A 24,523-nucleotide genomic window follows, 5' to 3' on the forward strand; every position below is an offset into this window, starting at 1 on the left:
CACCACTCCCCCCCTCTATCGCACTCTTTTGATCCTACACAATATTCCTTACTTAGTGGTACATATCTCTTTGAATTATCGAGTACACTCTTGACTATTATTTTTAATTTTAATATCATCTTATCTCATGTTGTATTAAAACCATCATATATTTCACCTATTGCTTTACTTTTATCTTCTCCTTAAATATGTTTTATTTCCCATTCTTAAACTTCACCACTTAATTCTTAGAGTCGTGTATATTTTTCTTTTACTGATATTATACTTGAGATGTATATGTAACACTACTAACCTATGTTGGGTAATTAAATTTTCTCCAAAGATGACCTTGTAATTTTTACAAATCTTTCTATCTCTCTTTATTTTTTTTATCCCTCTTTATAATCATAAGAAAGTCACTTTATAATTTATTATTCTTACTTTTTGAACGTGATCAAGTGTTTTTTTCTTTTTTTTTTAAAAAAATATATTATATAGTATAGGGTCATATACTATCGTAAAATCTAATATAGTTTTTTCTTCTTCATTTTTTATTTTTAACTCATAACTTTAATGCACTTTCTCATATTTCTCATTTTTCACTCTAACATAGCTATTTAGATCGTCCTATATTAAAATCATCTCATTTAATAAAATATTTTATAATACTCCATGTACATCCTCTTAAAACCTTGATTTGATATTAAAAAAAGAAAAAGTATAATAAGTTTTCTCTTTTCTATAGATTTGGATAAGGGCACCTCTCTTTGTTTAACAAGTTATAAATAAGTTTTTTTATTCTCTAATATATCATATTAAGAAATATGAAAATCTATCTCTCTTGGTTATAAAAAAAACGTCTCAATAAATTTTTTTAGGTCTGCATTATTAAATCACATATCTTTATTTATTATTCATATATAATTTTCATTTAATTATAATTTTTAATTTAATTTATTTAAAATTTTCATTTAATATATTGATTTAATTTATAATTTAATTATAAACAATTATTTTGACCGTTGCATAAAAATCATTAATTATTTTAAAAAAACAAAGATAAAAGGCCAACATTAATTATTATTACATTAAATTTGGAAAGAAAACGAGAAGGTTAGAAATTTCATGGTTGTTTTTTAAATAAAAAAGTGCCCACAATTGTTGGAGTTTTTTTATTTCACAACCCTCTCTCAGAAAAATTATATTGTACCATTGATAAAAAAAATTATGAAGCCGTCACTGTAGTAATCTCTTCATAGCAACTCCACGTACTTTGAAATAAAGTACGTTGCGGGGCTTATTGGCTTAGTCGGTCTTTCTAAATAAGAGGCATGAGATAATCCGAAATCATATTTATATTTATCGAAAATCAAATCATATCTTAGTAGCAAATTGTGCCAGATTACAACTCGATTACACCCACTAAGAAGGATAAAATAAAATTTACATAGTAGTTGCCCTTAGATATGGAGTTGATACATTTAATGTGACTAGATTTCCATAGATCATTGATGATCAGTCGACAAGAGTAGTGAACACGTTTATTTTCCTTAGAAGAGAAGTAAACCATTCATTTATCAACTACACGTTTATTTTATATTTAATAAATTATAAAAAATATAAAATCATACAACATCTTACTATTTTATTAAAAATCTCCCCCCTTTATTAACTAATTAGAGGATGTTTAGCTAAACTTATTAAAAACAGCTTATAAGCTCGTACAACTTATAAGTTGTTTTAGGAGCTTATAAGTTGTTAGATCTTATTTTAAAAATAAGTTGTTAAAGTGTTTGGGTGAACTTATTACAATCAACTTAAAAATATTGATGTGTTTGGTATTATAAGATCTTTTTATTAATAAAATTACCAAAAAGGGTATAATACTATTAATAGAGGGTTTTGAGATTTTTATTAATAGAGAGTTTTGGGCGAATTTTTACATCAGGGGAGAGAAAATTAGAAAGAGGCGTTGGCGGAGAAGATGACACAACGTTGGAAGAAAAGTCGATGGAGATAAAAAGATATTAAGCGTATAAAAATCTATCGAGGATAAGATGGGGATTTATGAAATTATATAAGGATATTTTAGAGAAACAAATTATTAAAATAAGATCTTTTTTAAAAAAGTAGGGTCTTCCATACTTTTTTAAAAACAGCTTATAAGCTCCAAAACAACTTATTTTGACAGCTTATAAGCTATTTGAAAAAAAATTTACCAAACAAATTTGAAGAGCTTATAAGCTCCAAAACAGCTTATAAGCTGTTTTAGAGAACTTATAAGCTTAGCCAAACACCCTCCAACTCATGAAGCCTAAAATGTATTTACGTTAATGTCCTTTTTTCTATTCACATTAAAAATAATTCTAAAATTTATTAGTAATTCCACAAGCGAAACAATCAGTGATCTAGAGTTCGAGACTCAGCTACAGCGTATTATTATGAATTTTTCTCATCATTAATTTTTTTTGATTGTTTTATATAAAAAAAATATAATTCTCTTTAGTCTCATATCTTAGAATTGGCAACACTATGATCAAATAAGCTTCTATAAATATTTTAGGCCGACGATGTTAAAAAATATATTTTTTTTATTTTTTATTACTAAGATAAATATAATATTAAATTAAAATAAATTTTTTATAGGGAAGCCTTAGTTTGTTGTTGGGATACAAATAATGATAAAAAATGTTCCTCAAATTTTTCATAAACAACATACTGCTTAATTAAAGTCCCCACACAAATATAAATAAAATATAAATACTTAATTAAAAGCCATGTGAGAGACCGTCCTATTTATATTATCTATTTTAATTTAAATTCTTATAGATTTATTTTTAAAGTGTATCGGTCTCGTATTAATGAAGTTATTTTTCATATTTTAAACTAAGTATTTAATTATTCTTGATCTGTTTTAGTCATCCTTTCAAATATTCAGTTATTCTTGACTTGCTTCAGACCTTCTCTTAAGTATTCGATCACTCTTTACATGTTCTAGACTTCTCATTAAATATCCGATCACTCTTAACATACTTCAGTCATCCCCTCAAATATCTAGTCATTCTTGACCTACTTCGAACCTCCCTTAAGCATCCAATCACTTTTAACTTCTTCGAACCTCCCCTTAAGCATCCAGTCACTCTTGACATATTCCGGATCTCCCTTCAAATATCCGATCTCTTGACCTACTTGAGGCATCCCCTCAAGTATTCAGTCACTCTTGGCCTGTTTTGAACTTCCCCTTAAGTATCCAGTCACTTTTGAATTGCTCTGGGTCACCCCTTAAGCATGTAGTTGTTGGATCGTGAAAGTCGATAGGGGGGTGAATATCGATCGAAAACGTTCGTAGAGAATACGCAATGGGAAAAAAATAGAGCAATGCTAACAAGAATTAATTTACATGGTTCGGATCTTTGGTCGACTTCTACTCCAAGGCCCGCACTCGTCGAGTGCTTTCGTTGAGCAATTACTAATAGTTCGTAAGAATATTACAAATGAAAGTACAAGAACCTTAAATAAGAAATACCGACAACAATAGAAAAAAGGAAAAAGAGCACGTTGTCGGAGAAGCTTTGCAGCGTCACAAGGGGCACGACGCAGTAGAGTAGATGTTGTTGTTGTATTTTGCTTTAGGGCGAGAGCTCCTTATAGGATGTTCCGGGCGCCCGGACTGTGACGTAAGCTCGGCCAATCAGCACGCTCCTCGTGACGACAAGATAAATTTTTGCCTTTCGGGCGCCCGAACCAACTCCGGGCGCCCGAATCCCTTCCGGGCACCCGGACCACCTTTCTCCTACAAGAAAAAATTAGTCCAAAGCAAAAATAATAGTTTAAACTACCCTGCAAAACAGAAGTTAGCACAATAGAAGAAGAGTAGTAATTAGATTTCATCTTACCGAGATCGAAATCTAGTCAAGATCTCAATTTAAAGTTCTGAAATGGTTCTAAGTTGGATTTGTGCCTAAGTTCCCTAACTGGGAATGCGTTCTCACCAAGTCACTCCCCTCTAGTGACGTATCTTAACTTATCTGGCAGACGTCCGGTCAACCCGTCGACCCGTCTGGACTTCGTGCCAGCTATCAGGTCATCCCGTCGACCTAGTTGGACTTCATGTCAGACATCCAATCAGTCTGTCGACAAGTCTGAGCTTCGTGTCAACTATCAGGTCGACTCGTTGACTTAGCTAGACTTCATGCTAGACATCCGGTCAGTTTGTCAACCAGTCTGGACTTCTCCTGCACACTTAGTTAAAGTGTTAGATCACAATGAAATTAACTTAACCTACTTTGTCATTCATCAAAACTCTGAATTAGATCGTTAGTGCTAACCGCACCAACAGTAGTCACTCTTAATTTACTCCAGCTCTCCTTTTAAGTATTTGGTCACTCTTGACCTGTTTCGATCTGAGCCATAATTATGATATATGGATTTATTTTTGAATTATACCTAAAATATCTCATATCAATAGAAAATAACTTCTATTTTTTAAACGCATAATTTTCTCCATATATTTTTAATGTGAAATTTTAATTATATTTCCAGCCCTTATTAATATTCTTATCAATACATGTAAGATTAATTAAATAAATAAAATTAAATAACTCATTAAAATAAATAAATAAATAAATGTAAACATATATTCAATTTGTTAATATTTATGGTAATATTGTGAACTTATTCATGAAAAACAGTTGATGGATCACAAATATCAATCTTCTAAATAAATAACTAAATAATTTTTTAAATGAATAAATAAATTTATATTATAAAACCCATCAAATAAATTTAAAATATAAAAAATTTAAATAATCAAATAAATTTGAATGGAAACTTTGATAACATATAAATGAATCTAGTTCTAATTTAAATTCAGCTAAGCTTATAAACAAAATTAAATTAAAGTTAAACCATCATTTTAATTCAGTTTAGACTATTAAACAAGTTCCATAAATCTTTATGAACTCAACTTATTTAAGTGTGCTTGGCGATCATACCAGCATTAATATATCAAATTTCATCATAAGTTAAGCGTTTAGTATTTAAACGAGAACAATATTAATATTAGGATGAATGATCCTTTGAAAAGTTCTTGTGTTAGACTTTTTTTAAAAAAATTTAAAAAAAAACTTTATTTACCGTGTAGTGGCTTCCTCGAACAATTAATTAAATATTTTCACAACTAAAACTAAAACCACCCCAACAACCACCACAATCAATGTACTTTTGTTATTATATCATAAATTTTATTTTATAATGATTGCTATTTAAAAATAGTAACATTTAATTTAAGAAGTTTCAATGACCGCAATAATAAGCGAACAGTAACACGATCATAAACCTTTATTGCAATAGCTACATCGCACTCTATATTTAAATATTTTTGTATTATTTTAAACATCAGAAAAAGATATGTTAAAATCGAGTGTCATTCTATGAGGAGACGTTTGATCCTACACTAGCTCAAGAGAATATGCCACGTGCCAACAAACTTGGCATCCCGATTCGCTACGGCTGACGGCTATAAAAACCTCCGTGCAGAGGCTTCGTTCCTGTTTTTTTTCTGGACCGCAGGCCTCTCTCGTTTTTTTTTCTTACCACTCGTTCTTTGTGTTTTTAGTCTATCAAAAATCCTAACCCTTTGTCCTCTTTAATAAAAAGCAACTCTTATTTTTATTTTTATTTTTATTTTATCGTCGAAACTAATTAAGACAGTCAAAAATTAAGATAAGACTTTCATCCACTTTTCCTTTTCTCTTTATAATTATTTTTTACCCTTAGTCAGTTCAAGTAAATCAATAGTATTGTTCATCTGCTTTTTTATTTTTAATTAATAAAAAATCCCTTCTAAAATAATAGGATACCTCTGTCCTAAAATAATAGGACTAGTGCTGTATACTCTTTAATAATGTTATCGTGTCTATCGTTCGATCCCATCAATTAATTGTATGAACGGTATAAATTTGTTTTGTAGTTTTACAGTAATTACGAAGTTGTAATTGTTCCAATGTAAACATGAAAGTTTAAATTGTAACAGCACAATTTCGTAACAATAAAATATAAATATTAAATGAATAAATCTAAGTTATAGCAGCTACACATTTTTATAGTTATTAGTAAATTTTCCTTTCTGGTCAAAAATCCGCGGCAGGCTCCTTCCGCTGACCAGACTGGCTTTGCGAGCGAATCCGGCTAATAAATCTAGTCTCTGCTCCCTACATCGTTTATGGCTTCCGGCAGCAGCGTCGCCCAGACATGGATTTCGGCCTTTCCCACTCCAAGCCCCAGCCGCCCCCTCCGTGATCCGCAACGCGCCGATGATGAAGGCATCGAAATTCACGGGGGCTCCGCCGGAGGCGGTGGCGGCGAGTTTTCTTTTTCCATTGGGGACGGCGTAGCGGAGGCGGGCGTCTTCCTTACTTGGAAGGATCTCTCGGTCTCCGTCGCCGCTCGCAGAGTCGGTGCCGTCTCCATCCTCCACGACGTCACCGGCTATGCCAACCCCGGCGAGATCTTGGCTATCATGGGACCTTCCGGATGCGGAAAGTCAACCCTTCTCGATGCATTAGCAGGCAGGTTGGGTTCCGGCATGACTCAGAAAGGAGATATCTTGATCAATGGCCAGAAACAGAAGCTTGCCTTTGGAACGTCGGCTTATGTGACCCAAGACGACGTGCTGATGACGACGCTGACGGTGAGGGAGGCCGTCTGCTACTCGGCGCAGCTCCAGCTGCCGGACTCCATGTCGACGTCTGCGAAGCGCGCGAGGGCGGAGGCGACGATGAGGGAGATGGGATTGGCGGCCGCCATGGACACTAGAATCGGCGGGTGGCACGTCAAAGGCATCAGCGGCGGTCAGCGGCGGCGCGTCAGCATCTGCGTCGAGCTCCTCACCCGGCCGCCGCTCCTCTTCCTCGACGAGCCCACCAGCGGCCTCGACAGCGCCGCCGCCTATCACGTCGTCCACCGGATCACGCGTCTCGCCCGCCGCGAGAGGATGACGGTCGTCGCCGCAGTCCACCAGCCCGGTAGCGAGGTGTTCGACCTTTTCGATCGCCTCTGCCTCCTCGCCTATGGTAGCACCGTCTTCTTCGGCCCTGCTCCGGCGGCTGCCGAGGTACCAACTCGATCTCAAAGCTCAATTAAGACTCGAATTCTCTCTTTCGACCTATGGAAATTCAGCCTTGCTCAAACTTTTTTTCAGTTCTTTACTTCCAATGGTTTCGCTTGCCCTTTTCTGCGCAATCCTTCGGATCATTATCTCAGAACAATCAACAAAGACTTCGATACAGTCAGTGCTTCTTCTTCACAGCTTATAAACCAACAAAGGAAACAAATTTCTAAATCTTGAACTCAATCAATGTCAGGAAGAAGAGGAACTCGAGCCGAACTCAAGAAGCGCTTCTGAAGCTATTGAAATCCTCGTAAAAGCTTACAGATCATCCCTCAACTCACAGCAAGTGATAGAACAGATTGCAAAAATCAAAGATCAGGTAAACACGTACGACGACAAACATTAGCACTTATAATCTTCGTTAAGCATTATAATTACTCGACTAGCTACTTGGCACAGAGAGGAGCCTTGGTGAAGAAGAGGAGTCAAGCAAGCTTCACGACTCAGTCACTGGTGCTCACAAGAAGATCCTTTGTGAACATGTACAGAGACTTGGGCTACTACTGGTTGAGATTTGCAGTTTATATCGCCCTCTGCCTCTGTTTGGGCACAATATTTTATGATGTAGGCCACAGTTTTGGATCAATCCAGGTATCTACAGACTTACTCGTGGAATTCCAAAACTCAAATATCAGATTTTTCTTCACTCTTTTTCTGTTCCTTGTTTCCAGGCCAGAGTCTCTATGCTCATGTTCATAGCTGCCTTCTTAACTTTCATGGCGATTGGTGGTTTCCCTTCCTTTGTAGAGGACATGAAGGTCAGTTAGTTCTTGCGCTCATAATTCATAGTAATTAAGGAGCTAGCAATCTGAATTCACCTTCAACTCGATCCTTAACTAGATATTTGGAAGAGAAAGATTGAACGGGCACTACGGCGCAACTGCCTTCACCATCGCCAACACCCTCTCCGCAGCACCATACTTGGCCCTCATCTCCGTGATCCCGGGCGCGTTGGCCTACTACTTAGTCGGCCTGAGGAGTTCGCCGGAGCACTTCCTCTACTTCGTGCTCGTGCTGTTCATGTGCATGATGCTTGTCGAGGGCTTGATGATGATCGTGGCGAGCGTCGTCCCGGACTTCCTGATGGGGATCATCACCGGAGCAGGGATTCAGGGAGTGATGATGCTCAACGGGGGGTTCTTCCGGCTGCCCAACGACTTGCCTAAGCCAGTGTGGAGGTACCCCGTGTACTACATCTCGTTCCACAAGTATGCAAACCAGGGATTCTACAAGAATGAGTTCTTGGGGATGGTCTTCCCTAGCGCCGGGGGGAATGGCACCGTCACAGGGGAGGAGGTTTTGAGGGACGTTTGGCAGGTGGAGATGGGATATTCCAAGTGGGTCGACCTTGGGATCTTGTTCGGCATGGCCGTGCTCTACAGGTTGATGTTCTTGGGTATAGTGAAGTTGGCCGAGAAGGTTAAGCCTAAGATTAAGTCTCTAATGGCGATGCCTCCCGAGATGGAGAATCATGTTGGGGTATAGTCTGCTAAAATTGTTGTATATCAAATCGTATCTTAACGAAATCAAACTATTCATATGTTTTATTGTAATTTTTTTTATAATTTTTTTAAAAAAATTATATCTAATTTTATCTTGGGTAAAAGTGAAAAGGTGCCTCATTTTATTTTTTTCTTAAAAGGACGCTCCATCTTATTATTTAATAGTATATAATTATCAGTACAGTTGTATTTTATCTAAATCTGGGTCAGTACAACTCATTGCAGTAACTATAAATTTATATTTGTTACTTTGGGTTATGGTGCAGTATGATATATAGATTATCATTCATATATTTGAGCTTGAGTTTCATTTATGATGAATTTATAAAATTTTTTTTTCAAATGAGATACATAACTAAAAAATATTAAATTCTTGATCTACCCACTATCCACTGCGAGTGTTTTTCTATTTATCTTGATAATCGATAAGAAACTTTTATGGGGACAGATAGGTCATCCCAGATTCAATATTACCCAGCTTGATTATTATTTTTTATATAAATTTATATTTGTTATAATTATCAGTACAGTTATATATTCGTTAAATGGGAGAAAAATTCTTAAATATATTAGATTATAGTTAAATGTGCTAAATTTAAGAGGAATTATAATCATTTTTTGACTTTTTATATTTAAAAAGAATATAAGAGACATTAGATAAATTTGTATCAACATTATGTTTGCATAAGAGTGGAAAATTGAGTACTGTTTTTTCTTGCTTAATATAATCATTTAAAAATAATTTAGTACATTTTTCATTTGAGTATTATTTAAAGAGAATCTAATATATTTTTCATTCAATTGAGATAGAAAAAAGTCACTCTTAATTTAATAGAAAATATAATAGATTTCAATTTTATTAACTTAATTTAAGAGAAATTATACTCATTTTTAGATATATCTGAAAAAAAATAAGAATAATTAGATAAATTAACCTTCATTATATTTAGTTAGGGAATGAAAATATAATTTATTTTTTTTTACAAATTTTCCCATATATATTTATCAGTACAGATATATTTTATCTAAATCTTTTGTCAGTACAACGCATTGCAATAATTATGAATTTATATTTGTTATAATATATTTTCGTAACGGTTATAATTTATATTTAATTTATTCAATAATTACCGTTTCTAAACTTCCATAATGTGAATGATAAAAATTTATATTATAGTTATGAAATTGTAATTGCAATAACTAATATGGTAATTCTAAAATCGTGATTTCCGCCATGCGGATTTGGCTGGTTTAGATGCAGATAACAATACTGATCGTACACGGTTGAACATTAGAGGGGCGTTTTTTGTTCGATAAAATATCATAATGGAGCCCTTTGATGATATAGAAAACAAATGGCGTCTTATTGATTTTTACCCTTTTACTTTTGGGCTTTTATCCATCTTTTTTGTACAGATTGTGAGATGGACGATCCAAAACCGTCAAATGGATGGAACAAGTGTCTTCGGAGTATAGAAAGCGTCCCAATCTCCCATTTTGTTCCTAATACAACTTTCACCTTCCACGCTCGAATTCGATGTTTCCGTGAGGTGGTAATGCATCTACTAAAACCCTAGCTCGGTCTCCTCTCAGATTCCTGTCGAGGTTCGGAAGCGGCATCGTAATCTCCGCTGGAAGCCATGCCAATCGCCAGCATCAATGCTTGCAGCACGACCCCGTTGATCGCCCGTACTCATCATCCAGTTCATTCGCTCCCACCGTATGTCAATCTCGTGAAGCTCACTCCTTTCCCCCCTTCGCGCATTTCGTCTGCTTGCGCGGCTGATGCATTTCGATGGCGCACCAGGGCTTCCTCGTCTGAAGGTGAGAAATTATTAGTCCCTACCATCTCCTGTAATCAAAATCTGGAGTAAAGAAACCTAAAAATTTGTTCTTATCAGTTGAGGGTTTTGACTGGAACCCAGCGAGAAGTGTTCCCAGCCAGCCAAGCTTGGATAATTCTCTTTTAATGGCTGAAGTGATCTGTATTGTGCCGTCCACCGTCTATTCATTTGCATGTGTGGCGACCTCTGTCATTCCAGGTGCGTCCAAGCAGTTTCAGGTTCACCTGGGAAGCAAATCTTTTTTGGTTCAGTACTTCTTGTTGGTTGGGGCTGTGGCAATTGGTTTTTTGATCCGATGGAGGCAGTGGCAGAGGATCTGTACGATGGAGAAAGATGGTGTGGGTGTGGATTTGATTGGGAAGATTGAAAAGTTAGAAGATGATTTAAAAAGCTCTACCACGATAATTAGGGCGCTGTCAAGACAACTTGAGAAGCTTGGGATCAAATTTAGGGTCACTAGGAAGGGCTTGAAGGAACCTCTTGATCAGGTAATACTAGTATTCCAGATTCTGCTGCATTTCTTGTGTTTTAGATCCTATATTGTTTGAGAACCACAGAGACATATCTATTTTCAAGCTCTTGACTGCCGATAATTTGTTCTTGTGTACTCTTATCTACATTACTCACATTTGAGCTTGACTCCTTTGATAGTTTTTAGGTCTATTTCCCATTTTTGTTATACATCATGCACCTGTGTGTTAGTCCTCAAAATCAGGAATAAATTTAATCATGCAAGTTATTATGAAATATCAGCTGAACCAACAACTCAAAGTTTCTTTGCTACTGATGAACGTTAATTTTTCAAATTTTGAGTTTCTCTTAACAATGTCTGTTACACTGTCTCTCCTACTCCACATACTTTTTTGTTTAATGTACCCTTAAAGTGCCTTTTTATTGTCAATATTGTTGTTTGGTATTACCATATTCAATCAAGTTAGCAGCTTTTAAGTTCGTCCTTCAATTCTCAAACTTCATTGTTGCCTAAACTAAAAATTTATTTAGTGGTGCCAATCTAAAACTTAAGTTCAATTTGCTAATTTGCAAATAGAGTTCATCAACTATATTTTTCATCTCGTAGACAATTGTAGTTGGATCATGGATGTAGATAGTTAAGGTAATATCTTCATTGTTTAAACATGTGATGTGATGCAGACTACAGAGTTAGCAGCAAAGAACTCTGAGGCTATTAGAGTACTTGCAATGCAAGAAGAGATTCTCAAGAAGGAACTTGGCGAAATTCAAAAGGTCTTATTGGCCATGCAAGTGAGTCTTCTGTGACATTCTTCTGGCCTATAAATTTGTGGTGTTCATTTTCAGAAGCCATCTTGATAACCTTGTTTTTCTAGCATAATTCACTATCGATTGATAATTCAACTTGTGTGATACCTTGATAACCATGTTTAGAAGTTTCACTTTCTTTGTGGTGGCAAAGTTTCTACTTTGATAACAAGCCTTCCTATCAGCAGGCTTAATCCTCAATGTATTAAGTTATTTCTAGTTGATTCTGAACATGAACTTAAGTTTTTTTTCCTGGTAGTGTACATAACTAATTTCTAACTGTCACTTGAATTTGAAGCATATATTTAATTCCCGATAATTTCCAACAAATGCACAAAATAACAAATAGATGCCACTTTTGATTTGACTAAACATTCTACGAAACTATTCTCTTAAAGGAATATCGATAAATCATTACACGAGTCTTGACTGTAAATGTTTGTGTGTAGATGTTACTGAGATTGGCATAAAGCCAGTCAATTCTTCAGAACCTCAAAAACTAAGAGGCACTATGGAATAACTGTACCTAGAGAACTGTATACTAGTGTTATGTAGGATGACAATATATTTCTAGTGTTAGAATAGCTTGTTCCTTCTCATAGTTCGATATAAACAATATATGGTTAGCTAGCTTTAGTAGCTCGAGATGAGGATCACTTGTAGACATTGGTTATGTAGCATATCAAGAATATGACATCAATATTTCTGGGATTTTTGTTGATGTTTAAGAAATAACAGTTGGACAACATTTCTGATCATAGAACTATCTAGGCAACAAAAACATCGACACCCAAGTGAAATATATTTCTGAAGAAGTACCAGTGGTTGCCTTAATATCCATTTTTTTCCATTATTACTTTAATAATCATCTATTTGTCAGAATTTTCAAGTGGAATATTTCAAAAACCTCAAAATATTCTTCTTGATTATGTGATAATTATCTCGCATGCTGGCATTACAACGTTTGATACCTTTTCTTTTTGAAGGAAAAAACCTTTCTGCATATGTTTTCCTCAGAAAGCATAACCAGTTGCAAAATTGAAACTTTCTCAGGAACAACAGCAAAAGCAGCTTGAGTTGATCCTTGCAATTGGAAAGGCTGGAAGATTATTAGACAGCATGGATGACTTGCAAGAACATGGTAGAATTAGTACTGGCCGTGCCAAACCCGTACAGAAGGAAGCAAAGATGCCCGGCATCCAATTCGAAAGACATGCTGGGGGAGACAATCACAGACCAAGCACCAGTCACTCAGGTCATCAGTAATAAGTTCTTGAATATTTTTATTTTTTGTATGTTGGATAATTCAGTATTTCTGGCAATTAAGTTCATTTAAGTTAAATATCAACTTGTCCAAATGTATATACATCCCACCAAAATTTGGAAAACCATATTGTTGTCTTAAGTGTCCACTTGACTAGTGGATGACAGCTTTATTACAATGGCATCATGAGTTAATTTCCGGCGTCCTTAGGAAAAAAAAATTCTTTTTCTCCTATAGTCATTTGATTGTAGGCTATAAATTAATTTCATGATTTATGTCTTTTCATAGAACGGATTATAAAACGCATGTGGAATCATTTTTTTGCTAAATTGAATATTTTTATTATATGAATGTTGTTTAATTCAGTATTTCTCACAATTAAGTTCATTTAAAATTAAATATCAACTTGTCCAAATGCATATCCCACCAAAATTTGGAAAATCATATTGACGCCCTCGGAAACTACCACCGCACCACATAGCGAGACTCCTCTGCCTAAATCACTATGTCACGATCCTCAACTCTCAATCACTTAGCAGGCATGAAATTTTACAGTATCGACAACATCGAAAGCTCAACTGATCATCTCCCAAGTGCTTAGGAGAAGTTTTCATGAAACAACACAAAATCTATAGCTATTCATATGAAACATATAAGTTTTCATGCACACAGCTTAGGTTTAGTTCTTGACACTATTGCAAGGATGGATGAAGTAAAGTTTACCCCATCTTCGATACAGATGACTCCTTATCATATCACTTCCTGCAAGTTACATTCTCATGTAATCACTAGTTTACCTTGACATGCATCTGATTCAACACCTGAAGTAAAGATACATTGGATTTTCCCTTTTTGTTCCATTATTAGATACGCAGTGAAGGTTATATTATCAGTTTCTTAATCCCATCCGACAATGCTCATGGAGACGGAGGCCAGTCATACCCAGTGACCGCATCGTTGAAGCCACCGCCGTAGAACCTCACTTGAAAATCCTCCCCTTCCATTGCGTTTATATCCTCCCAAATCATGTCCTCGTCATCACTGATTGACCTCCACGAATATGCAGAAGTATCCGAGTAGTAGTCCACGCATTCGTAGCGGTCTTCAATTTCAGGTCCCAGCACCTTGAGACCAGAATGCCGCTCCTCCAAGTACTTCTTGTCTAGCTTGACTTCCCAACAGCCTCGCACGTCCAAATACTCAAGATCCCTACACTTGGAGAGGATTTCGAGCACCCCTTGGGTCGTAGAGCGTTGGTAGGACATCTCCAAGTGGTGCAACTTGGTCATCATTTTGGCAATGGCAAATGCTTCTTCTTCTTGGCAATTGTAATCTCCAGTAACCTCTAATGGATGCATCCTGCGCCGAAGGAAAACTAATGATCTACAATGTTTTCCAAACACTTCGATGGCACGAGCACCTATCTTTGAGCAGTAGCTGACATCCAAGTAGGTTAAACTGGACAATCTCGGTGCAATAAGTTCAACAATAGAATCACTAATTTCACTTCTAGGAAGCTCCAGCCTTTCAAGGGAACCAGCACTAGACAAATTCAATAGATAGAACAAAGAACAAGAATGCCAATTAGTCATCAAACAAAAATGAATAAGTTTCCAGTATCTTGAACTACTATATTACTCAAAATTCATCCTATAAATAGTTTTTTTCGAGATAAACTAGTGAAACCTTTAATCTTGTTGACCGTTAATTCTCAGTTCTCACAGCATACTCAGATTAAACTACTAAAAGCAATTGGCAGTTCAACAAATATAGAAGGTTAAATACTAAATCCATTGCAACCTTTCATATGGAATTCAAATTTATCAGTGTTTAAAAACTTCAAAATCTACAATGTCTTAGTTTTAGTTTCAAATCTATCAACTACACTCTGTCCATTTACTGTTAAATTGGCAATGCGACGATGATGTGATGGAATGCCAGATCAATCAATCTATCTACATCTTCTGACTTGGCACCAACTTAAGTGAGAAAGGATAATATTTCCAAATTGATAGCCATATAATCTGCTTCTCAATAAGCAAATAATGTAGATAACTAGATTGATTTGGTGGTTTGTTTATGCAATCAACCATGCCATCAACTTAAGAGCAAGTGAACAAAGTGTAAATTAGAAACTAAAAATTATAGATTTAGAAAATTTTAAACGTAGATATGAAATCCCTTAAACTTAACAGTCAGTCTCTAGCATTAAGTTTCAAAGAACATCAATGTAATTGTATGCATCAACAGTTCAAATACTCATCAGTATGATCCACTACAGAAATGCTAGTGGATCAAAATGGACGACTGCAATCAAGGCAACATAATCAAGCAATAGCTTCCATTCTTGGAAATCTAAGGCAATAGAGTGAAGTCAGGAACTGAGATGAGATCTACGTACTGTTCTGCGATGAATGTGAACATGGATTCGGTGTGGAGGCCGAAGACACTGAGCCGGCGGAAGGAGCCACAGCTGCGATCGATGAGCATGTGAAGCATTCGATCGAGCTGCTCGGGCTTGCAGCGCTTGCTCCATTCGTCAACGTCGATCTCCTGCCAACAATAGGGACCCGACACTGCCCGACTCCAAGATTTGCAAACCCTAGGAATGACGGTTAGGATCTCTTGGAGAGGAAGGTTGCGGAAGATGAGGCCCAGAGCGTCGGGAAAGAGTTCCCCCCATGCCCTAACCTCGCCGCCATCGGCCATGTCGTCGACACAGAGGAAAATTAGCCTACCTCCCTGTCGTGAAATGAATTCGGTAATTTAGATCGTGATGATTAAAAATTTCAAAACTTGGAATTTGATATGAGAGCAACGCGTAAAACCAAGGTCCGATCGGACGAGACAAATGAAGAAACTAACGATCAGATCAACACACGAACTCCAAAATGGAATCCTGGAAGAGCTGCTGTAGCAAAGGGCTTGTGTTCAAAGACGCACGAATAGAGAGAAACGGAAAGTAGCTCACAGCATCAATCTAAGAAACAAAAGGAAGCGATTTTAACCTAAAAATGCTCGAAGAACCGATCTTTCCCAAAACATTTAAGAAGAAAAAACAGACTCCGTGAAGAAACGTGTTAATGGAATACGCAACCCTAATTTAGGAAAATAACTGCGACAGAATCCTCGATGAACAAAAACACCAGAAATATGAAACACTTTGAGCGCTTAATCTTCAGTTACGACGACCAAAACGGCAACAGATCCAGATCCGAAAGAAGGAAAGGCCAAAGATCACGTCTTCGATCCATCTCCCCATCTAATTGAGACAATGGCAGCCAAATCAAAGCCCATCGCCGCGGCTGCTTCCATTCAAGCGAAGAAGCCGGCCGAAAGGGGCATCTTTTCAAAAAAAAAAAAAATCTCGCGATTTAACAAAACAGCGAAAGAGAGGGTGGAGAAATACCAAGCATCAATCCATCAAAAAAACCGAACTTTTCGACGAACGATATCATCCGGCGCGAACGAAAACAAGAACAGGGATCCGAGAAAGACACAGAGAGAGGAGAAGCTGCTCACACTGAACCCAAGAAGACAGAGAGCCACTGCGAAAAAAAAAACTACAGAAAAAGATGGCAAAAGTAAGCTGAATAATTTCGGGCCTCACACCATTTTTTTTTTTTGAAAAAACAAGAATAATCAGACGTGGGGACCCTCGTCTACCATGTCAAGGCCCTGTAAGCCATGAAATGCTGCTGCAGCTGACGACGCAGTGGACAGCTTTGAGCTGGAGATGAATATGTACGAAAGATATTATTCTATTGACTTTATCTTTTTCTTGCCGTGCGGAGGATGATTCCACACAACCTACACTGTTCGTGGATCTGCGAGTTGATCTGAGCGACAATGCTAGTGCATGTGCAAGACCTAATGCCTTGCCCAAGCTCATTCTTTTCCCCCGATTAAATTAATCAGAGCTTAATGAGCAGGTTGTCGTGATTCTTCGCCTGACTAGCATTAACTGCGCGTCTCAGACACGAAATGGCCATGGCTTCTGCCTGATCAAACCCGTACGGCCATCTGTATCTACTGTCTCTCCATTTACTGTGTGTCGTACGACTCATGCATGCCTTTTCTCCACGCCATCCACCTACTCTGTCTCTGATGCCTGCTTCAGTTAGCTGAGCTAGTGTAAATAATGTGAGTCCCAGAACATTTATATATGTTACCTTCCGAGAGTATTTGCAGAAGAAGTCGCTTCACTGAGCATTCATTCATTTATTGGCTTCACCATTCATAGTGAGCAATGTTACTTCTTACGAGCGATAGTATGATCATGGTTTCAAATGTAACTTCTAATTTCTCAACAATTGAGGGGGAAAAAAGTACACCATCTGACAAGAAAAAGCGATAGTAGGTCGACTGCAATTACTCTGATGAAGGAGACTTCACTTCGCGGCCTGCAGGCTTGGCAGAGAAACGCAAGATCAAGAACAAGAAACAGATCTTGTACAGGTAGACCAAAGATTTGACGGACCAATCAATAGTGATGTTTTCATACAGAACAAATTATTTAGCAAGAAATTCACAAATAGGGGAGTTCGTGATCTGTACAAAAGGGGAAACCAATACAGATGCACAAAGCGATTGCTAGAGTTGTATTTGATGCCATCCTCTGCCTTGTTTGGGTGAAACCTAAGCTTTGAAACGAACGACAATGCATGATATGTCGTCTTTACTTTCCCTTTTGAAGGCTTCCAGAGTCAACCGCCGAGCTGCGGCCAATGGATTCTTGACTTTTCTTGCCAGATCAACGGCCTCCTGATTGCTCATAACCTGTTAAATATCTATTAGAGTTCAAATGGCTGTACAAAAATGATCATGTGACAAGAACAGTTTAACAACTATGATGATGATGATGATGATGATGATAATCATCATCATGTAATTGTAGTAAACCACCTTCCAGAGGCCATCACTCGCAAGGATGAGCAGTTCAGTTTCAGAGTTTGCATCTTCGACTCGTATATCGGGGTCTGACCTTAGTTGTGTCTTCAGGCTCTTGTCCCCGAATGCCCGGGAAACGGCTAATTGTCCATTAACTCTCGCCACATCGCCTGAAAGTTCATCGACAAATTAGTTATCCATATCACAGAGAGATTGGAAAGATGATATGCTTCTGAAAATTTTCAGTCGAAATTAGAATGCTGAACTACTTCAAACTCACGTATCCAAAGTTTAAGAGGTTAGAAGATGGTGTTTCGAACACTCATCTGGAACAACAAATTTCTTCAAACAAGGTAGAACATAGTTCGGGTTGCACTATTTCTCATTTCCCCGACTAGCAAGATCCAAATTATCAAAAGAGATACTAGAGCCAGATTGAAGCTGAAGTAGGAGAATATGTAGAATTTTTCTCACGAGCTAGAAAAACATTTGCATCAGCAGGTCACAATCCACACATATTAGACAATTATTTTACTAATAGATTCTATAGTCTTGATTCTTGAATAAAAAGGAGATTGCATAATCAGTGTGCTACTTGTTGATTTTGCTACACAGGAGCCATAACTTAATGAGTCCAAGAGACGATGCCTAACCTGGCATGTTAGAAACAAAGCCACCTCTTGTCTCAATACTCTCTCGTTCAGAATTTGGATCGTGATCAGTTGACATTTGGATGACCTCTCCGCGTCTTGCAAGAACAGCTCTTGAATCACCAACATTAGCCACCCATAATTTGGTGCCATTTACAAGGATTGCAGTGACTGCAGTGGATCCACCTCGCCCCAAATCACGACTGTGAGAAAGTATCTCATTGTCAGTCTTCTCGTAGGCACTTCTGATGGCCGTATCAGGATCGTTCCAAAACTCTTTCTGCGATCAAACATACACAACATTTTTCCATTTGTATATCAACAAATTCTTGACAATCGAACACAAGGCAGTGAACATTACCTCCTCCAGAATATTGGTAAATAAATGCTCCTGCAAGTAAGCTGGAACACTATCTCCTAAATGGCCATCGAAGATGGCAAATAGACCAAGTTCCTGATCTCTGGTATGAATGAATTTGGCTACATGATAATCCTCTATAGGATGATCTGCTGCTCCTTTCAGCAGACTAAATCCATAGCTAATCGTGCTGCGGCCTTTCGAGTTTCTTCCTTTACCGACAGTTAACGAGGGACCTGCAAGCTGAATGCCCACACAGAGTCACTCGTCTTTGTTTATTCATATCAAAGAATTAGTCAATTAAAGACTAGAACAATTTTATCATCTTTGAAAAACTTTAACAGATTAACTGAAAAGAACAACAAAACAAACTGGAAAGAGTAACAAGATCATGGCATGTAGCACTATTGATATCAAAAACGAAATTGGTGTCCATCATAGATATCTGCAATTAAACTCGGAATTAAATATGAAATTCCTACACCCTTAAGGAACCTTTTTTTTTTAATTGTAATAGTTGTGAAACTAGTTCGCTTTGTGTTCACCTAGCGTGTACCCTTAATCAACTTTAAAGAGTAGCATTTGGCAGCATAGTATTATATGCAAATAATTCTGTGAACATTAGAACGTCTCCTCTCCTCAAAGGAGAGTGCAAGAAACTCTTGTTTCAATAATTTCTAACTGTATGATTGAATCAGAAGAGATGCAGTCGAAGAAAAAAGTAGATAAATTTCCACTGAACCAAACCAATATATAGAATCAAATATGTCAACAACAGCTCCCATAGAACAATTGGCTTTATCTAACATCAAAGGAAACATCAAGTCCATAAATAATTCAAGATCCACAAGATAAAGTTAAAAGTTCAGCATTCTCTCGGCTCAAAACAGCAGAGTAAGATCAAGGAAACTAGAAACTACATCAGCTGCACAATTCTAGAGGATTTATCCACTCTACTCATAGCAGCAAAATAAGGATGGGCTGAAGAATTGGAACAAGAGAGAAAACTCAAATGCCAAACCAGAAGCCTCATTCATCCAAAAAACTAATAACATGTAATTGCTCATAGTTGCGGAACTTACAAAACAGCATATTTTATCCATGAAATTCCACACAGCTCAATGCCGTCTCCTATGCTTTGGCACAATTCCAACTCCAAAAATCTGAAACTTCTCGCAGAAGATTGACGACTCGCATCTCGCAAAAGATTTACAAGGGCGTAACGCAGAACAAATCTCAAGGCCCCGTACCCGAATCCTTAATCTTTCCCTGCAATGCCAAGATGCGATTTTTAACGAAGTTCGACTCTCAAAACCCCAATTTTCCAAGGCAAATCCACGACCTGGATCCGGAGACTGAGAATTCAACGAATCGGGAAAAAAAAATCCGACAAACCGAAGCCGTTGGTAAACACCAGGACTTTTCTCACCAGTCGGACGATTCCCCAGTCCCCTTTCCAGCCGCGGCTTGAAATCAGAAGAAGGGTATTTGGAAACGAAGTGGAAGCGTGGGGAGAGGGAATTGCGCGTTGGAAGCAAAACGAGGGAGGTCGGACGGTCGCTTTGAAGATTGGTCAGTCCACGCGACTATGGGGCGAGGGCCAAAGAAGAAACAACGAGGGCAATAAATCAGTGAAAGCGAATGAATCCCCCCACACGAAGACTTTCTTTCTCCGTCGTTGACTGTGTTTACCGGGCATATGAATTTACCAGATCAGGCATTTAAATTAATAGAAGCATTTATTCCCAAAAATACCCCTCGTTGCCCATACAAATCAAATTAATTTTTTCTGATCTAAATTGACAAAATAAAAGTTTCTTCTTCGTTCCTTAGTCAGGAAATTACGAACGTTCAGCCAAATGGCTACAACCTGTACGTGTGGTTTGGTTTGGTGAGAGATGGCAATGGGACAGGACGGGGGTGGATTTATCATTCTCATCTCTGTCCGTTCTCATTTTTTCAGATTCAAAGATTTTCCGAATCCGAAGTCACGGGGATCAAATCCTCATCCCCGCCCTCATCTCACCTCATTCCCAAATTTAATTTATATTATTATTATTATTTAATAATAATTATTAATGATAATATTAATATTAATAATAATATTTTCAAAAATTTTAATATTAATATTAACATTATTATTAATATTTTAAAAAAAAACATATTATTATTTATTAATAATAATAATAATAATAATAATATTCGAGACGAGTTCAAGGATGGAGATAGTATTCTCATACTCGCTCCGAACATACCCCATCTTCAAAAAATCAAAAATTTTCATTTCCATTTCGAGTTTTTCCCACAGGGTTCAAATCCACAGAAAAAATTGTCATGAATTGATTTGATTTAATTAGCAATCGATGGTTGAACCGTGAAAAGGCCTTATTGTCAAGGGCAAAAAAGGCTTTGAGAGTTTGCTATAGACAATGGAGAGCGTATCGACGGCAGCAATTTGAAAAGTAGTTGATGAGTCGGATTCGAACCCATTTTCAGAGGTGGGAATGGAAGGCCCAACGGCCAGTGCTAACGTTACATATTTATACCGATCAATTATCGCATTAATGACAAAGAATCCATCATCGTCTATAAAGTAATAACGCGTTCACAAAAAGTAAGCAATCCAGTGGACGAACTTTTGCAGCAGGAATGTCAACTCTCTGATTTTATGTCTTATTTATCTGGTAGGACGGATTTGAAAATTTAGAGAGTAAAAATTCACGCGGAAAGTTTTCGGATGTTTATTTCATAAAAAGGATAGCGCTACAGGCTACTCATCATCATTTCAATCGGGTTGATCAAATGAACTATCGACCTAATAAAACATTGCTAAAGGATTATAATTGAGGATTTTTAAAGGGAATAAGCTAAGGGAGAGTGAAAGGAAGGATAAAAGAACAATATTATCTTCGATGCCTGCGATGATCTTGCCTGAGTATGGGAGAAGTTTCCAAAATATCCAGGGAGAAAGGCAGATTTTCCCTTCCGAAATTTCTGCCCAAGTAAATGAGATAGACAGCAGCAAAAGCTAAACTTTGTCATCTGACGTCTTCTACTCCTCTTGCATGGCCCCCGCAGGCCGATCGAGTTAGTACTCGAATGATAGAATTACAACACAAAGCAAGATTCGAGTCCTTGGGTTCATTTACTTAAGGAATAAGTTTCTTCCACTAGAAGGCTGTTCGATATCATGATTAATCATCCTTTCATAGGCCTCAGGGTGAGTTGTGGAGCGAGCATTATCACTTTTTTACACTCACATAATGTTTTCTTGCATGGATTCGCTAAAATGGAGCAGCCTAATTTGCAGGTTCAGTTGAATTCTAAACTTTCTCAATCGATCAACCTTTGGTTTTAAACAGACTTATAGATGAACAACTTTCTAAACCATGATTTCACCCAGAGTTTGCTTGCTTTCTTGCTCATCATTATAATCGGTCAAAATGTCATAGATTCTCTCTTGAATCGTGGCTCTACTATTATTTGTTAGGATAGAAAAGTAAGACAGTATCGTCCCGTGTTGATCTAAATGTATGAAATATAGAAGATTTTGTAGTGATCTCTCGTAGTAATTTTGATTTTCAACTGTCGTCGGAAGAACGATCATGAACGAATCAGAAAACTCTTCAAGGTTCGACGAACCAAATCCCTCTTACGCCTCGGATGTTCTTCTTCTTCGCAACACACACAATCTTGACATAATTCTGACAGCACTTCTGGTGTGCTTTGATCTCCTCCAAATACACAATATAACAACCTATTCCTGATGCTTGCATCCCCCTTCTACACCAATTGTCTTGGACGCTCTTTTATAAAAGAAGATGGCTCTTCCTCTACCTCCATTAATAGAAGAAGCCGCAAAAGTTGGAAGATGAAGGGGAAGAGGCACCCTCTCATCTTCGTAACTTTTATATCTCTCACTCGTCCAAGTCAATTCATGAAAGTTAAGTAGTCACAAAGACTATATAAGCCATATACACTATATTATAATTAAGTCACAAAGACTAGAGCAAAAGACTGATTAGTCATAGAGACTAAATAAAAACATTCAATTCATACTTTAGGAAAAATGGTTCGTGTAATAACAAGTACACTGAGCAATTATTACTAATAAGATTGTTACACCTTATATAGCTGCTCTATAGAATGAATCAAAGACATTAATAACTTGTCTTTATCCCAAATTAATCATTTACATCATTATGAATATCTATAATCACTCATAATGACAATTATATTGAGAGCATGTTTCATATTCAATATTCACAATCAATTCTGTACATAACAAAAATGGGTCGACCAGTGAATACATCAAAGATGTAAATCTATCATAATATTCCTTCTTAGTTCAAATCTATTCATTTAATCAGTCACTTTCCTAATTATGCTTCATAGATTGAATCACACATAGCTAATAGGAAGTATGCTAAAGCAGCAAACACTAATCAGAACTTCAAATAGACAATTAAATAGTCACTTAGGGTAAGATTGAGATTAACTTATAATCTCAAGGGTCTCACATAATAGAGAAGCATAGATTCATTCTCCTGCTACCCTTATTGTCACTATAACACACATGATATGAATCATATGCTACGGTATTTTTCTCTTTACTAAAAAGAGCACATATTTTTCTCAAAATTTAACATCGTACAGATTTCGATCTAGACATATACCTAATGTCTAATCCTAAATTTAACATATAAATTCCAATCTGGTCTTAAGCAGATTCAGTAAATGGTGGATTTATTAATCTGATTATTATATAAATGATCTTATCTTAACATAATTATCAAGGCGACCTTAACAACTACATAAGTTGTTTCATAAATAATGATCTTATCTCTATTTATACTTAACAAATAGAGGTGATTGTCCATGTGAGTGGATCAATCTCAATCTGCCAACATGCTCATCGAGATTTTAATCCAAAATGTAACAACATATACATTGAATAAATCATGATATTTTACGTGTTACATTTTACAAAGTCAAACTTTCCATATCCTTGAAATGATTTTTTTATTCAAAGGCTTAGTAAAAGGATCTGCAAGCATATTACGTGTAAAAATATACTCAAGAAATATCTATTTCTTGTCAAAAATATCTCTTACAAAATTATACTTAATTTCTATATGCTTGTCTTTGCTATAATATTTGGGATATTTGAAAAAAGCTATAGCAGCTTGACTATCACATAACACTGTAACAGAACTTCTACTATCCTCAACAATCTTTAGATGCTTTAGGAATCTTCTCAACCAGACAGCTTCTTGCACATCCATTGCAAGTCACACGACTTGCATTGTCGACAAGGCTACATAACCCAAGCCATATAACTTCTATTATTAACAAAGCTACATAAGCTTGCTTCTTGCTATTCCATGAGATAACGCCACCATTCAGCAAGAAGACATAGGAAGATGTGAATTTTCTATCATTAAGGTCTACTAACCCAATCTGTATCTATATAGTCCTTCAGGCTCATCTTAGATCATTGGAAACATATACAATAATCTATTTCCTTTTGAAACATTTTAATATCCTCTTTACCACTTTCTAGTGTCTCGATCCTGAGTTTAATTGG

The 24,523-nt window shown here is 36.6% G+C and overlaps 4 protein-coding genes across 7 annotated transcripts; 2 read left to right on the forward strand and 2 right to left on the reverse strand.

Moving 5' to 3' along the window:
* The first annotated feature begins 6,098 nt into the window (after positions 1-6,098).
* On the forward strand, positions 6,099-8,697 carry LOC121970428 (ABC transporter G family member 1-like). Its single transcript, XM_042521156.1, has 6 exons — positions 6,099-7,093; positions 7,181-7,267; positions 7,344-7,469; positions 7,550-7,741; positions 7,822-7,908; positions 7,991-8,697. The coding sequence occupies exons 1-6, from the start codon at positions 6,203-6,205 to the stop codon at positions 8,633-8,635; spliced, it is 2,028 nt and encodes a 675-aa protein (XP_042377090.1). The 5' UTR covers positions 6,099-6,202; the 3' UTR covers positions 8,636-8,697.
* Positions 8,698-10,125: 1,428 nt separating this feature from the next.
* On the forward strand, positions 10,126-13,232 carry LOC121970429. The gene is made up of 4 exons (XM_042521157.1): positions 10,126-10,476; positions 10,554-10,984; positions 11,649-11,759; positions 12,828-13,232. The coding sequence occupies exons 1-4, from the start codon at positions 10,293-10,295 to the stop codon at positions 13,038-13,040; spliced, it is 939 nt and encodes a 312-aa protein (XP_042377091.1). The 5' UTR covers positions 10,126-10,292; the 3' UTR covers positions 13,041-13,232.
* Positions 13,233-13,645: 413 nt separating this feature from the next.
* On the reverse strand, positions 13,646-16,723 carry LOC121970431 (F-box protein FBW2-like). Of its 3 annotated transcripts, none has more exons than XM_042521160.1 (3): positions 16,705-16,723; positions 15,440-15,780; positions 13,646-14,580 (listed from the first exon to the last, which is right to left on the reverse strand). In XM_042521160.1, exons 1-3 carry the CDS (start codon positions 16,705-16,707, stop codon positions 13,956-13,958), a joined length of 969 nt encoding a protein of 322 aa, XP_042377094.1. In that variant the 5' UTR covers positions 16,708-16,723; the 3' UTR covers positions 13,646-13,955. The 3 variants fall into 3 exon arrangements, with proteins under 3 accessions (XP_042377094.1, XP_042377093.1, XP_042377092.1); XM_042521159.1 differs by lacking the exon at positions 16,705-16,723 and adding an exon at positions 16,561-16,693; XM_042521158.1 differs by lacking the exon at positions 16,705-16,723 and adding an exon at positions 16,448-16,600.
* Positions 16,724-17,508: 785 nt separating this feature from the next.
* LOC121970432 (probable protein phosphatase 2C 9) lies at positions 17,509-20,544 on the reverse strand. 2 transcript variants are annotated; one of them, XM_042521161.1, is made up of 6 exons: positions 20,366-20,544; positions 20,019-20,205; positions 18,940-19,179; positions 18,582-18,858; positions 17,944-18,098; positions 17,509-17,817 (listed from the first exon to the last, which is right to left on the reverse strand). In XM_042521161.1, the coding sequence occupies exons 2-6, from the start codon at positions 20,037-20,039 to the stop codon at positions 17,677-17,679; spliced, it is 834 nt and encodes a 277-aa protein (XP_042377095.1). In that variant the 5' UTR covers positions 20,040-20,205; positions 20,366-20,544; the 3' UTR covers positions 17,509-17,676. The 2 variants fall into 2 exon arrangements, with proteins under 2 accessions (XP_042377095.1, XP_042377097.1); XM_042521163.1 differs by having other exon boundaries at positions 20,279-20,544.
* Between the last annotated feature and the right edge of the window lie 3,979 nt (positions 20,545-24,523).

The sequence above is a fragment of the Zingiber officinale genome, chromosome 4A (assembly GCF_018446385.1).
Source record: "Zingiber officinale cultivar Zhangliang chromosome 4A, Zo_v1.1, whole genome shotgun sequence".
Lineage (NCBI taxonomy): Eukaryota > Viridiplantae > Streptophyta > Magnoliopsida > Zingiberales > Zingiberaceae > Zingiber > Zingiber officinale.

Coding starts and splice junctions, on each gene's coding strand:
- LOC121970432 (XM_042521161.1), bottom strand. CDS start 20,039: ATGGATAAAATATGCTGTTTT. Junction 19,180..20,018: donor TGGATAAAATATGCTGTTTT/GTAAGTTCCGCA, acceptor GTGGGCATTCAG/CTTGCAGGTCCCTCGTTAAC. Junction 18,099..18,581: donor CTTTGTTTCTAACATGCCAG/GTTAGGCATCGT, acceptor ATGAACTTTCAG/GCGATGTGGCGAGAGTTAAT.
- LOC121970428 (XM_042521156.1), top strand. CDS start 6,203: ATGGCTTCCGGCAGCAGCGTCGCCCAGACATGGATTTCGGCCTTTCCC. Junction 7,470..7,549: donor TTGCAAAAATCAAAGATCAG/GTAAACACGTAC, acceptor TACTTGGCACAG/AGAGGAGCCTTGGTGAAGAA. Junction 7,909..7,990: donor CCTTTGTAGAGGACATGAAG/GTCAGTTAGTTC, acceptor ATCCTTAACTAG/ATATTTGGAAGAGAAAGATT.
- LOC121970429 (XM_042521157.1), top strand. CDS start 10,293: ATGCCAATCGCCAGCATCAATGCTTGCAGCACGACCCCGTTGATCGCC. Junction 10,477..10,553: donor CAGGGCTTCCTCGTCTGAAG/GTGAGAAATTAT, acceptor TGTTCTTATCAG/TTGAGGGTTTTGACTGGAAC. Junction 11,760..12,827: donor AGGTCTTATTGGCCATGCAA/GTGAGTCTTCTG, acceptor AAACTTTCTCAG/GAACAACAGCAAAAGCAGCT.
- LOC121970431 (XM_042521160.1), bottom strand. Junction 14,581..15,439: donor TTCACATTCATCGCAGAACA/GTACGTAGATCT, acceptor GAATTTGTCTAG/TGCTGGTTCCCTTGAAAGGC.